The sequence below is a fragment of the Lampetra planeri genome, chromosome 30 (genome assembly GCF_965212315.1).
Source record: "Lampetra planeri chromosome 30, kcLamPlan1.2.h2, whole genome shotgun sequence".
In the NCBI taxonomy this organism is placed as follows: Eukaryota; Metazoa; Chordata; class Hyperoartia; order Petromyzontiformes; family Petromyzontidae; genus Lampetra; species Lampetra planeri.
In genome coordinates, this window is record NC_136136.1 from 9703785 (window position 1) to 9719570 (window position 15786).

The window sequence follows — 15786 nt, forward strand, 5'->3', positions numbered from 1 at the left end:
CTGCTCACCCCGAGCTCTCATTACTCTGATAGTGCATTGTCTTTGTGCTGTACGCCTTTTGGCGTCCTCTGATCTAACACCGTTTTGAGACTAGGCAAAGACAATGCATATATTATCAGAGTACGTTCTTTTTGCATTCTGACCACAAGAATTGTGGTTAATGCAGACATGATTCCTTGTAAAAGGTTTCAGTTTGGTGTTTTAACATCTCAACACCTGTTTTGTTGCCAGAAAAAAGGGGAAAACCTATTCTCATGATAATTGTAATTGGTATTATTGCGACACCCACAGATGGCAAATCACTAGCAGCCATATGATGCCAGAACTGGCTCATTGCCCCAACCCTCGGTCACAAAGTCATTCTGACATTCCGCAAGTTACACATGCCGTTCGCCCTGTGGTTTGAGGACGCTTGGTGCAAATTTTATTAAGACAGTGGCTGCCCTAATTCAATTGCAGAACAATCACAGCGTTACCAGCGCCACACTTTCACACGGCCATTGCAAGTCCTCCCCCCCCCCCCCCGAGTCACAAGGCCGGCTCGCCAACTGCCAAGACTCAACAGTTGTGAAAATGTAAAACACAAAATCGAATTACAGTCTCCCGAATGTGAGCTGACCATCCAACCATGTAAAGGATACGTAGGTTTCGCAGAAAGAAGATGAATATAACCATTGGAACGTCATTTGCCAGTAAAAATATAATTGTTTTTTTACCCTTCTACCTGGCAACAAAACTGACACCTTTTTTTTACAAGGAGTCATGTTTACATAGACCACAATACCTGCAGTCATAATGCAAACAAAAAACATAACTCTGATAATGTGCACTGTCCTTGAAGTTGATTGGTCCACACCCGATACAGCTTTCCTTACAGCCTAGTCTCACATGGGTTGCGCCTTTTGGTCCAACCCATGTGAGACTAGGCTCTAAGGAAAGCTGTCTCGGGTGTGGACCAATCAACTTCAAGGACAGTGCACATTATCAGAGTTATGTTTTTGTTTGCATTATGACTGCAGGTATTGTGGTCTATGTAAACATGACTCCTTGTAAAAAAAGGTGTCAGTTTTGTTGCCAGAGAGAAGGGTAAAAAAACAATTATAAGATGTATATATTTTAAAACCTCTCCATCGCATGTTAAAACGTTGGCATCAGATGTACCGGCAGGGCTAAAATTATGCTCGAGTCAGCCTCATTTAGCGACGGCGTCGATGGGAGTTTTGTGCCGGCAGGGAATCTGCTATTCTGACAGCCTCCCCCACCCGACAGCCTCATTCAGCCACAGTCTTCAACGTACAGCGGTGAAAGAAAAACATGTTTTACTCTCAAGAGTATTTAATCAATGAGTCACCACCACGTTAGCCACGCCATAAAGATAGGTAGGTCCTGTAATCCCCATGAGTAAGGCTTCAACCACTTCACCTACCATATATGGGCGAGTCCTATGACCAGCGAGAGTTCTCCACCGCTCCAACAACTCCTATGTCTGTCCCGTTACATGCTATTGGCGAAACCTTCAATCGGTCAGGCTTCGCCTCTCTATCCGCACCTACAAATAGCAGTTGGCTATGTACGGTGTGAAAGAAGTTCAAGCACATACGAATATTTCTTAGGACATCTGATTAGTGTGATTTCAACGATCTATCCACAGTGCATGAGTTGGTTCAATTATTTAATATCAGTAAGAATTCACTGATTCAACCACAACACGCTAGGTCTGTCCCCGTGACCTCCAATGAGTGAGTTGCGGAGCAACCACATGTAACTCTGCCATGCACCAAGCCTGACACATTCCACGTGGTGAGATTCAACGCCACTCAGCGGTGGTGGTGGTGAACGACGGTTGTGTCGTATTGTTCATCCAGACAGAATACACAACAGCCACGTGCTGTTCCGTCACCAAGTGGCTCATGAGATGCGCCCGCCGTTTGTCAACATTGTCGGCAAACCACATCAACACCTGATCCATTCACGAGCTAAGAATGGCTACTGTCCCCAGTGGCAGTGGGGACCACTCTAATGTGATCACGTGTATCAATAATTATTTGCCAACAATTGAACCTTATGGTGGGACCCCGGGGTCCCGAATAGACGGAAGTCAAAATCTAAATTAATTAATTTATTTTTGGCGACCCGTCCCACCGTGCACATAAACGCCGCGACCCACCTGGCGCAGATCATTCTGTTGTCATGTCGTCCAAGCGCAGCGAGGACGAATGCGCACAAGAGCTGACCAAGCGAATGCACTCCATGCTCGGGTATGGGCAGGATCATAAGTCTTATCCAAAGCTGCTCAAACTGCCTACACGACTTAGGTCCTTTATTTGTCATCACGGTATGCACAATACAGTGAAACTACTCTCTTATCTTCATTATTATTCGTGACCTACCAATGTCTGCAGGCAGGATCAATCGATGACAATCCTATTACCTGCAAATATTTAACAGATAAGACACGTTGCACCGTTAATTCCTCCTGTTTGATAAGACTTCTCTTGTCCGTATGCATCTGTGCAGATAGGTGTTTTTTGCGGTTAAGTCATAGTCCCCACATACCGCTCGTATCAATGCGGATAAGAGGAGTGGCGACCTACTACTCTGTAGAGTAACATTGGTATAAAGGCTTGTTACAATATGAACAGCGTATTGAAAACGCGTACTATTTTATGATCTGTTTACAAATCCACACTGAGAAACACGATGATTGACAGAGGGGTGTAAATTATGTTTTCGATAGTGTATTTAAATAGAGGTACTGCAGGTAAGTAGTTTTCAGTTTTAAAGGCATAGTTTAACAAGACAACACTTGCGAAAGCCGGGGGCTTATGGGACCCCAGGGTCCTGCCATAAGGTTAATTTCACCTCCTATACATTTGCCAAACGCTATCTTCTTCTCCGTATTTTACGGTAATTATTTGTCTACCCACGACAGCGTAGTTTAGTCTCAATATTCGATTGAGGACGAGTCGGCCTACGGGAGTCCTCTGCTGATATACAAATCACCACTGCGATTGCGGTGGCTGGGAATTGAATGCAGGCTCGTAGTGCAGTGTGCTAACTACTGTGCCACCATGCCAAAGACAAAGAACTCCCCTATAGCCTTAAATGACTGTTGGGGAAAGTGCTGTTAGCGAGCACCTATGAAGGCAGGCATGGCACACGAGGGGGTGGGTGGTCAGCACCACGCCCGGCCGCCTTCGTCTCCCCAGTGGCAATACTACACATCGCATCAGTAATCCATTTGAGGCTTAGTCGACCTAGGGGAGGCCCAGGACCGGTTCAGGTATTCATCACCGATGTTGGCCATGAGCGGGAATCGAACTCGGATTACCAAGTTAATAGCGCAGCGCGCTATCCACTACACTGCCGCTCCCCACTCCAAAGACATGTGCACACACACAAATAATAGCAGCCTTTGACCACTAAGTGGCAGTAAAATAATCATAATGCAAATACTAGGCTTTCTTTCTTCATATGGAGACCGCGTGGCTTGCTGACTGTAGATCATGGGATAAAAAGGCATTATGAGTAGAGAGAGAGTGGGTCACTGATGGGAGGTCACAAGACAGACCAAGCTATTGTGCGTTTGGAAGCCAGGCCGACTGCTTATTATTCTCAATGAGCTAAATAAAGCCCCCCCCCCGCTGCCGTGCTACACATGAATGGAGAAAGATGTTCCTCATTGCTTCCCGACTGTTGGGTCACGTGCTGTTGGGGGGGGGGGGGTCACCTGACTGAGGACAGCACACAAGGTGACAGCGGAATCACCACTACGCGCACCTGGCCATCTCCCTGTCTCCTTCCTTGCCAACGTTGACAGCACCAAGTGCAGCACGTGTTCATTACAGGCCGAGTTGCGTTTAAGAGAGCCGAGGGTTTCTTGCTAAAGCACGTGACGATTCATAGATTAAGCAATTAAAACTCATTGTCCGGTTCGCGATTCACGCATGCTGTCGTGTGTGTGTGTGTAAGGATGAATCACTTACAATTTACACGGAACATCCGCAATTTGATCATGTAAAGTTTAACACGTAGGCTTTCGCGACCAATATCATCCATAATCGAGGTTTTTGTGACAACCCTTACTAGTTGGCTGTGTCGGGTGGTGGCGGGTTTAAAGACACATTTATATATTTACGCGATCTAACCCAAAAACCTCTATTATGGATAAATAATGTAAATTTAGAGTTCTAGAGCGAATAGGAGTGTACACGTGAGACGAAAGAAACGAGATACGACACGAACGAGGGGGTGAAAACATGAAAGATGATCTCGACTCTGAATCCGAGCCCCCCATGTCATGATAATCCATGGAGCTGGCGGAACTGTTTGTTTATCATGCACCACGTCTTTGTGTTTTGCCCACGGCATTAAACCCAGTTAAGTGCAAACAAAACAAAGACACACACACATTCTGCATGCATGCAAACATACATACATACAACAACACATACACACAACACATATACACATACAACACATATACACATACAACACATATACACACCCACACACACCCAGATAATTTTTACATACAATCAACAGACACAATCACAGCATACACACAAAGACAAAGATCCTCCATCTTATAGCCTCAACAGACTTTAGGGGCAAGTGCTATTAGCGAGCACCTATGAAGGACTGTACGGCACATGAGCGGACGGGTGACCAGCACCATGCCCAGCCACCTTTGTCTCCCCAGTGGCGATGTTTACACACTGCACCAGGTACTCATTTGAGGCTGAGTCGACCTAGGGGAGGCGCAGGACCGGTTCAGATAATCGTCACTGATGTTACCCAGGAGCGGGAATCGAACTCGGGTCCCCGGGTTTGTAGTGCAGTGCGGTTGGCGCGCTACGCTACGAACCCAGCGACATACAAAACAAAGACCTCCAAAAAGCCCACACACAAACTAAAAACACTAAGCACACACACCAACAGATGATAAGCATAAGCATACACACACAATAACCACACAGACAAAACACATTTTTCAAATGCACAACACTAGCATGAAATACACATGCACAAAACACACACACATAGCACAGTCTACACACTACGAAACGACCACACAACGCACACGAAAACACGGAAATACAGACTTGGGACCCAATTCACATGTTTGCAAACGTTCCCCTTTCATCTAAAGCGCGCCAATGATGTCTATCACCGCTAACGATGGCGCAAGCCGCCAAGGAGGACAAGATATTTCTGGGCCACTTTGCCAAGAGTGTCGGGGTGCTTGCAGCTAGGTGAGACAAGGGGAGCAGTGAAACTCGTGCCTGACGGCTGGCTACTACTCACGGTCATCGCTGTAGTCGTCCACAAGGATGATCTCGCGGATGAGGTGTGCGGGACTCTTGTTGAGGACACTGGAGCATCGTGGGGGAAGAGAAGACGGAACCAGGCAAGGGTGAGTCGATTCAACTAAAACTAAACTATTGTTTTATTCTACCAGGTAAGGCCCCGCTGGGCTATGTAAGCTCTTTTTTCAGAAGCGGCCTGGCTGTCAGAAATGATAGCTCAACAAAATGTGGCTTATCATCGTGTGCAGATTTATATTTGCCAATTATTCTGAACGCACATTGATTATATCCATGCAACTACAGGGAGAACTTGAAAACTTCAAATATACAGGCATCAAGGTGGGAATCGAACCGACGACCTCCTGCATACCAGGCGAGATAAGCAGGATGGGAGTTGGGCTGGGATACAGCTCAATACAATGGCCATGATGCAAAACACCGGTGCCAAATACTTTTTGGCTAGTCATTGAACAAAGATGGGCTTCTGCGGACGTCCGGATTGTTCATCCTTCTGATATTAGGAATCCACTTGAGCTATGCACTTGTAAATCTCGATTGAAAACTAATTTCGTTAGAAATTACTTTTTGTGTTAAGTTTGTTGTCATTCCCCCGCACCTCCGATTAGCACGGTTGGCTCCGTACGGTGCGAAAGAAGTTTAACTTACATGCATACATCCAATTGCCAGAGCTGCTGAGCTCCAAATGTGAGGTTTATTTCCTGAAATCACCATTATCCCATAGCCATATGTCATAAGATTACCACCCCTCTGGGGTGGGTAAAAAAAGGTACAAAATCCACTGGAAAATAAACATGATAAGTCTGCGTTTTCAATCAGACTTGTTAACTGCGTCTCTTAATTGTCGGTCATGTGTCGGTCTTATAGGGGAGTTTCAGCCATTGGCACGCTTGAAGATTTTCGTCCACTTACAGTAATCATTGATGGAATAAAAATTGTAAATTTTTTCCATGGCTCATTTCGTAAGTAAATTTCGTAAACACCACAAGCCGAGGAGGTGAGGTCGCGTGGGCGAGCGTGGGCGAGTGAGTCAACGAGCAGGCAGGCGATCGAGCGAGCGAGTGAGCAAGCGGGCGAGTGGTGTCAGTACCTGACGACGGTGCGGAGCAGGGTGGAGCGCGCCTCGTTGTGGAAGGTGATGATGACGCTGGTGGCCGGCAGGCTCGGGCCCCACATTTGGTACCGACAACTACAGAGAAAACGACGACAACAGACACACACACACACGCAAGCACACGCGGTGATCAGGTGGGACAGGGGGCTCGTTCCGTGTCCCCGTATTGCAGCTGTGTTTGGGGTCATTTCCAAGCGTAATTGTGTCTGTAATTATATCCGCAATTTCAGTTAACAATGCTGCTGTGTTTGTAATTATAAGTGACCCCAGGTCTGGACACCACCACAGAGGTTCTGGGTTTGAATGCAGGTTCCAGCCACTTGTGATTAAACGACATTCTTAAGTGAGGATTTTGATTGCCTCGTAGCAGTTACCTATTGTTGAACAAGATGAAATCCACGATGTTAAATTTGTCTAGGATATTACACATTTTGGTTTCATCAGTGTGTGATGTACACTCTTTGCAGGGCATGTAAATGATGTGACCTGAACGTTGATAAAGTAGCCTCATGAAGTGGCGTCAAAACAAACTCATTCTGTGATAACATCTTCCAGGACCGTTCTCGGACACAGGATGGGTCGCTTCTCACTGTGAGGGCTGCAAATGTAAAAATATTGATCTGGACATGCCACTGATTATTTGGAAACAGCAAACACAACCACGATCTTCCTTGATACGGTGGCAAAATCACTACTGCACTTGTGCCAGACGAGGTGGCTCTTTAAGGCCACAAGAATTGGCGAAGGCTCGGTGGAAGTAGATTCAAGGGACAGACCCATGTATTATGGTTAATGAGCCAGGGTGGCGAGAAGATGGACCACCCACACTTCCCACGACAATTTACGTGTTTAATGTTCTGTACATTGTTTTGAATGGGGCACACACCTCAGATACCCGAGTGTCACACATACGAACACGCGCACGCATGCACGCAAGCAAGCAAGCACACGCATACACAACAAGACATGACGTGCCACCCCGAAGAGTCAACGCAAACTGACAGGGCAAGTGGTGTTGGAAGTTTGTAATTAATTGGTTATTGTGTACTTAGGTTAAGGCAAAGCACAGCACATGACGACGTGGTGTGGACAGCACCACACCAAGCAACCTTTGTCTTCCCAGTGCTAACAATCAGACCACACACCAGGCACGATCGACGCGGAGGCCCGCTAGAAAAAACACACATCCATTTACAAGGGTGGCAAGATGCTAACTACCACGCCTGGTATACAGTCGGTCGTGGGTTCGATCCAGACCCGGATGCCTATATAATTGGAGTTTGTATGTTCACCCAATGGTTGCGTGTATTTTTCTCCGGGTCCTCCGTTCTTCCCCTCCACATTTAGAAACACGCGTGTGCAAGCAGAGGCCATTAACGGTGTTTTTCAAACCACATGCAAATGTTGCCTTCTAACAAACGATGCCAATTATACTGAACCAGTGAGAAGGTTCAATCCAAATAAAACACAAACTCATCCGATTGTGACTCTGAACTGCGTCAGTTCACTTGTTCCTAGCCTATTAAACGCCACAGGCTCTCACCGTAACCTTGGCTCGATGCAAAAAAACGTGTTAACCCTCATCCATTACAACTCTAATACCCGTGCCGTTTTGTGTTCGGCCACTTGAGGTTTTGGGCCATGGGTTTCAGTTGAATTTATTAGGATTTACCCTGTGAGCCATTTGGCTCTTGATTTGGGTTCAACCGTAACAAACAAGAAAATTACAAGATACACCTAAAATTCATTGTACACAAATCTGAACATCACATACGTAAACAATAAAATCCTACAGAAAAAGCACAACTCGTCCATGGGGCCCTGTGCTCAGCAACTGCGTTTAAATAAAAATAAACCCGAGCCAGGGTGGCTCCAGCAGTAAAAAAAAATTATATGTTCTCCTATACGTCAACATCAATAATCAATTACAGATGTTTTTGGCCATCAACTCAGTCCAATAAATCACAATCTGACTCCCCCCCCACCACAGTGGTTCTTCTCATTCATTAGAAACGAGACGTTTCAGCTGAACCATGCCGGTCCGTGGACCGTGGCTAACATGCATGGGATAGGATTTACATGTGAATGAAGAGGACCAGTCTGACAAGGAAATCCGGAACTGGATAAGGTTTGGGGAACATGAATTGGAGTCTATCAGAGTAATACTAAGAAGCTAGGTGACTCTATCCCCACCCAGGTAAATGCTCTCGGTCAGGTCAGCTTGTAACTTGGCCATGAGTAGGTTGGAAAGGTGGCACAGTGGCCAGCGCATTGCACTCCGAATCAGACGACCCATTCACGGCTAACATCAGTGGCAAGTGACACCTGAACTTCGTCAACCCGCACTGACCATTGTATGGTCAACCCCCCCCCCCCATCCATTAGTGGATTTACAAAGGGCTGCGTATCAAAAAAACATTCAAATGTACTATTACTATTTTTATAGATTAAACATAGTGTCAAGTCACGATGCAAAGAAGCATTGTTCCAGGACTTGAACAGTCAATGGAGAATGGTGGCAGATAACACCAAAAAGTTTAATTTTGCCTCTCAGATAACCCTGGATGGACACAGCGCCATGTAACTCCTGTTAGTTCTCTAACATGGGTTACAAGTTTTGTTAATTAAAAAAACAGGGTTTAGCATCACTGCAATTACATTAATATGCGATGGAATGATGCCACAGTGAAATCGCTCTGGTGCGGTAACGGGTGTGCTCAAACACGAGGGACCGAACGATATTCCCCCGTTCCTGATGACGACCGCTTGTGTTGTGATCGAAACATCGTGATGTTCTTTTTATTTTTATTCACTTTATTTCATTTTTATAATTTATTGTTATTCTTTTTTATATCTACATGACTTTACCGAAAGAACCATAGAATATGATATTCCTGGACCCCATCGTCATTATTTTTACCAACACTTATTTTACGCAGGACGGCCTCATCGAGTTATTGTAGGTCGGGCCCTGCCAACGTTTCGCGGCGATTGCTGTGCATATTCCAAATGAGTAATTTGCAGTTATTTTTTTGTAAACTTTGGCAAACATGGACCATGATGCCAGCACACGATGAGCCTACTCTTGTTGTGAATTACGTCATGGGATCTTTAACATCCACTGCGAAGCAGAGGGTACGGGATTTTTTTTTATCGCTAACGCCATCATGACATGATGACAATATCAGAGTGTTAAGCAAGTCGACTTCATGATTACCGACGCTTCAAACTTGTCAGAATCATCTTCTTAGGTTTTTTCGGTAAAGTCACGTAGGTAAAACATCAAAATGAATGAAAATAAAATCAAATCAAAAATCACGACGTTTCGGAGGCAACACAAGTCTCCGTCATCAGGTGGGACTGTCACAGCCAGATTAGCTGCATCAAGTGAGGCAATGATTCAAGATGTAATCCCTTAAAAGCGAGTTGAGGGGGGGAGGAGAGGGAGGGGGGAGCTCATCAGACTATGGTAGCCAATGAATGGAACGTATCGGGAGGGAGGGGGGGCGAGGCCAAAAGGGTGGGCGACGGCGTGCAAGCGATTGTGCGCAAGCGGCTAATTACTGCACACGCCAACACAATGGAGCGATTATGCGCAAGCGGCCAACTGCCGCACACGCCAACACAATGGGCAGAGAGGGGGAGGGAAGCTCTAATACACATGATAGACAAAAGAACGAAAATGCCCATGTTAATACCAATGCTGGCTGAACAATGAAGAGAGTACTGTTAAAAAAATAACTGGGGATGTTAACACTCGGTAAAGTAAAGTAAAATAGTGCCTGTCAGATAAGATGGTCCAAAAAATTGTAATTAAGTCTTTTTTGCGTGGGCATTTTCGTTCTTTTGTCTATCATGTGTATTAGAGCTTCCCTCCCCCTCTCTGCCCATTGTGTTGGCGTGTGCGGCAGTTGGCCGCTTGCGCATAATCGCTCCATTGTGTTGGCGTGTGCAGTAATTAGCCGCTTGCGCACAATCACTTGCACGCCGTCGCCCACCCTTTTGGCCTCGCCCCCCCTCCCTCCCGATACGTTCCATTCATTGGCTACCATAGTCTGATGAGCTCCCCCCTCCCTCTCCTCCCCCCCTCAACTCGCTTTTAAGGGATTACATCTTGAATCATTGCCTCACTTGATGCAGCTAATCTGGCTGTGACGGTCCTACCTGATGACGGAGACTTGTGTTGCCTCCGAAACGTCGTGATTTTTGATTTTATTTTATTTTATTTTCATTCATTTTGATGTTTTTCCTACGTGACTTTACCGAAAAAACCTAAGAAGATTATTCCTTGCAGTCACGAAAGCTTCAAATCTAGAATTGTCAGAATCAGAATCTTTATTTAGACTGCAGGAGGAATTAGCTATGAAGCTCTTTTTCACGGATGTCCAGTCATGGGTGGGTCAGCAAACGTGCGTCGCGCAGCCCAGAATACACAGATCCCAGGAAAACATCGACAACGGATTCATTTTTTGGGTTGCAACTTTATATTGCAACTTTTCTGTGCCATCGTGAATGGCCAGCCACACACTGCACACGTCTCCATGACCCTGCGGGAAGATGCCAAACGTAAAGAATTGCTGCGGATGGTGGTTTTTATGTAGAGAACGGTACAACGAGTGGGCATCAGAGCGTTGCGCTGTGAGCGGCTGTCATTTGACCAGGCAGAACCCACAAAACGCCTACACTGGATTTTAACCCAATCTAAATATCACGGGCATCTGAAACCCAGGATCTTATTGACGCTGCTCAAGTGTTTCCGACACGGCCATCGCAGACTCCGCCCTCGAAGCCAAACCTCCGTGCGTACGTGAGCACTCGATCGGGTTACGCTAAACTAAAGAGCAATACAAACAAATCGAGGGGTGAGATGAGGAGCATCCTGCACAGAAGCCTCTTGCACTTCTTGCGTAATGCAGGACGCTCGTGCGGCGCCGAGTGCAAGCTGTGCCACCACTCCACGCGGGGAGCCGCGTTACGCAACCCCCTCCCCCCTCCTGGGCCACCTGTGGGTCACATCTCACGAGGTGGCAGCTGCTCGCAGCACAGCGCTCCAATGCCCACTCGTCTCTCTGCCACTCGTCTCTCCCCGCCTCTCAGCACTCCGCCTCTCAGCAGCCTCCGCAAGGGACGTAAGCAGGGAGGGGTAAAGGTTAGATGCCATGGTGGCAAAATGTTAACTACCTCACCTGGTATTTAGAGTATTTGGCTGCGACACATTTCCATGTGACAAGCTACTTCGTTTGTGGCTGGGTCACTTCTGAAAAAGATCTATATGGCATAGTTTGAATTACCCTTCACAGGTGATTTTCGGTACTCTGAGTGCTCTGCTGCCCGGTGGGATTAGCGGGACAAGCGCCCCGCTCCCATTTGCGAGCCAATCACAGCTTAGGGATGTGGCAAGGAAAATCTGCCACACAGCACCATGATGTCAAATTGTATTCGGAGTAAAAAAAAAATTCTCACAATTCGTTCGTTCTATATATGTTGAACTTCTTTCGCACCGTACGTAGCCAAACCATACTCATCAGAGGTGCGGGATTAGAATCGCAGTGCTCGCAAAATCACACGGTGCTCGTATAATACGGCCCTCACACAAAGTGAATCTCACAATCGCCGAGTGGGAACAGCAGGCAAGCTGGAAGGCTGCCGGGAGGTGAGCCGGTCCAAACAATTGTTGTGAAGTTCTCTACGTATTAAGAAGTTCAAATCCAATTCAAGAGTCGACGCTTGAATGGGATTTGAACTTGTGACCTTCTGGTTGCGAAGCAGCATCACCCAGAGAGAAAATACAGCTAAGCCGGAATGTCCAGAATGTGTATGTCCCTGTGTTCAAGCCAAAGGGCTAAGTACCTCTGACCTGTCCTGAATTTTAAAAAAATGTATATCTTCTTGTGTCTTTTACAACGTTTCATTCCATTTATGCCATGGGCGTCATGTCTTGAGATGAAGTGGCGATTCATAACTCGAGCAGAGCAGTCCCTGACCCCATGTGAGAAAACAGCCCACAAAAGGAGATACAACACAGGGATACTTTTAAGTTGATTCTTTTATCCGAGTGGCGATGGCTATGCATGTGGACTCTAAATCCAGCAATTTGGAGGCGAGGGTTAGTGGCTCACTACACAAATGTCGTGAACCATCACTCCCATGGGCGACGAGGGGGTGACATACCCTGGCTGGCCAGGAAAAGGAAGTACAGCAAATGGCCTAATTGCCATCTGGATGGGCATAGAGTGTCGCTCCCAATCGCGTGCCTGGGGTTTCTTCAATTTCCTCCAACTTGTATAATGAACACTCATCATTAACATTGTTGCAAACATTAAAAAAAGCTATAAAACCCAGTGTGGCTCTCCTGGATAATTAAGTAAATTACTTGTAAATAAATTATGATAATAATTATCCATGTCAGGGGAGAGAATTTCACACATGCCCTTGCCTACAGAGGAATGTTTACCGCATGGCAGTCAAACCAATATTTTAACTCACGGGGTTCAATTTAGCCAATTTAATATAAAAATCGAATTTAAAGATGGGGTTTTGTGCAACCTTTGGTGAATTGGCCAAGACCATCAACTCGTAAAACCTTGAGAACCCGGTGAAATGACAGGTGACAAAAACACGCGTTAGAACTCGGGGATTCAGTGGTGCCGGCTCAGTGAACCGACCCCTGCTGGGGCTGCAGTCACCTCAAACTGTCCTGAAATAAATCTGTAAAATCGGCAATACCACGGTTTTTTGCCGCGTGTGACAACGGATTTTTTATGCACAAATGACCGCATGGAATATATATATGTGTGTGCGTGCGTGCACTTGAGTCAGTGCTCGCTGTCAGTTGCAATGAAGGGAGAAAGACTGCAAAGGCAATGCCTGGGCCTGACAATACGAATAATTTCTGCCTAAAGGCTCCACCGGAGTAATAACCGTCCCTCAGCAAGCACCCCCGTTATTAAAGTGCTCCATTGCCACAACAAGCATCCATTCTCAATCCACTGCTGAATGATGGCCTCTCTCCACTGTCATTGCCTCAAGCCCTGTTAAGCCACAATCCATCTCACTCCTATATATAAGCCATGTGATCAAAATTCAGCCTCTCATTCCACCACCTCCCCCCCCCCACGGCGTGTACGTGCGTTTCCATGCGCTAGCGGCTAACTTCATTGGTTATCATCTCCCTTACAGAGAGACAGTCTATGTGAGTGCACGCATTTTTTTTTAAGTTCTAACCACAAGCAGCGTTTTTTTTCTACTGGAGGGCAGCGCAGTGCAGCGACAAAGAGTGTCCATTCAAACTCGGCAAAGCGTGCTGGAACTCGTCAAATTTAAATGAAAATCCAAGAAGGCAGTGTGAGGGTTTTGTCATGCAGCCAGTGGTGGTGACAGGGCCGAGACAGTCAAGTTGGCAAACTTGAGAACTGCTGGACATGATGGACATCCGTGAAAAAGAGCTTTATAGCTCATCGGATTCCTCCAGAGTATATACAGATTGTGATTAATAATCGGTGGCTGGAACCCAGAATTGGACCCAGGATCTCAGTGGTGCCGGTTCTGTGTCTATGCCACACCCTTTACCTGCGAGTCCGTGAATGGTCACAAATTGAACTTACCTGGTAAGATAAAAAATGAACCCGTAAAAACAAAGTTTTTCACTATAAATCCTTTATATGCGTGGCGGCTAGAGTCCTCTCGTCCTCTGGCTTGAGATGGCTGCCACCTATGGGTCAGATGATTGCCTGCCACCATTAAGCAATTGGTAATTAAATATAATTTATTTTTTCCTAAAAAGTGTAAAATTTTGGAACAAAAATTTTCACGAAAATAAATTGTCACGCACAACGAGTCTGTGTGCAAAATGTCAAATCGATTGGATCACGGGAAGTGGGTTAAAAAACGACGGAAAGATTTGCACGGTCGTAAGCGCGCAAGCAAGCAAGTGAACTTAATATAAAGAATTTAAAAATAGCTTTGCTTTGTTTGTATATATTTTAAAGTTACGTGTTTACCTTTCCTATACTTTGCACTCCTATTGCGTTTTACGAATGCGTGTTGTTATGACGTTCTGACCCACCCCTGACTGGACATCTGCGAAAGAGAGCTTTATAGCTCATCGGATTCCTCCAGTAATAAATAAAAATTCTGATTCTCTTCACCAACACCCTTGGCCACAAGTCATGATATCTTCCAGCGATGTGTCCTGCACAAGCCCACTTTAAAGAAAGGCTCTGTAACTCAATGGGTAATTAATGTCTTATTCTGAACTTACTTTTATTAACGATTTTAATGATGTCCTGTGTTCCTCTTTTGTCATTTCATATATATTCTGATTCTGTACATATCTCGTGCCAGCCCCCCTTTCCCCTGCAAGGCAGTGACGGAGCTCGTGGTGCCCAGATGATGGGGGTAACCGGAAAGGCGAGCGCTCGATAATCCCCGGCAACTCACATGGGCACGGTTGGGGCTACGTACGCCGCGAAATAAGTTGTTCATCGTACAGCCCGTTCTCCCGTAACGTGTGTTTATTTTTAAGAACGGGAATATCCGAATCGGATATAATGCGCCGAATATATTATGGAAATTTTTTTTTCATAACGCATATGCGAATTGGATACAGCGCCATTGAGTGAACAGAACTACGTCACGCGAGTAGGAATAAGCGGCTGTACGGCTGCCTCGGCGTAGCATCATCGCACAAGGGGGGATGCTGCTGGATGCTTCTAGATGCTACCCACGCGCCTCGGTCTTTGTTCGGTCTGCGTACACCTCTCACGTGCTATCGCGCACTGTGCTTTACCCTATATGATATATTATTTATCATAACACCATTTTTCCATGACGCGGTGTTCTTTAGGAGCGCAACTACTACCGCGCTACAGAACAGACTGTACCGTACGTCCCTCCAACTTCGGTGCAGCTGGTCGCACGTCCCACGGAGGCTCTCTCCGCGAGGCTCGATGATCCCTGCCCTTTTAACTATCCCGAGAACAAGCATAGGTGACAAAAGCCTTTGCTGTTGCAGCACCAACGTTGTTTTTCCGCTCCCTTAACACCGTAAATCTTCCATGAAAAAAAACTGATAGTTCAACTTTAAAGTGCAATTTTATTGAGGGACTGTGTTTTCTTGGTGTGGTCTGGGACTGTTTTTGTTTTTTGTTTTGTTGCCTTGCCCTAGCCTCTAATTGGTGTTGAAAAATCGGCAGGAATTGATGTACTTACACAAAGTGTACTGAAATACTTTATTTTTATTTAGTGACCTGCTTAACTTTCAACTATACTTTGCACTCCCATCAGTTATCGTATTGTTTGCAATTGTAGCTTTCTGACCAGAGCCCCGACTGGACATTTGTAGCT

At 46.0% G+C, this 15786-nt stretch overlaps 1 protein-coding gene across 1 annotated transcript in view; it reads right to left on the reverse strand.

Annotated features, from left to right (window-relative positions):
• LOC144728950 (polypeptide N-acetylgalactosaminyltransferase 2-like) overlaps window positions 1-15786 on the reverse strand; it is a 67278-nt gene that overhangs the window by 18935 nt on the left and 32557 nt on the right. The window contains exons 4-5 of the mRNA XM_078608731.1: window positions 6418-6516; window positions 5308-5375 (exon numbers count right to left, since the gene is read on the reverse strand). Coding sequence (XP_078464857.1) covers window positions 5308-5375; window positions 6418-6516 — 167 coding nt within the window. The remainder of the gene's footprint in view (window positions 1-5307; window positions 5376-6417; window positions 6517-15786) is intronic.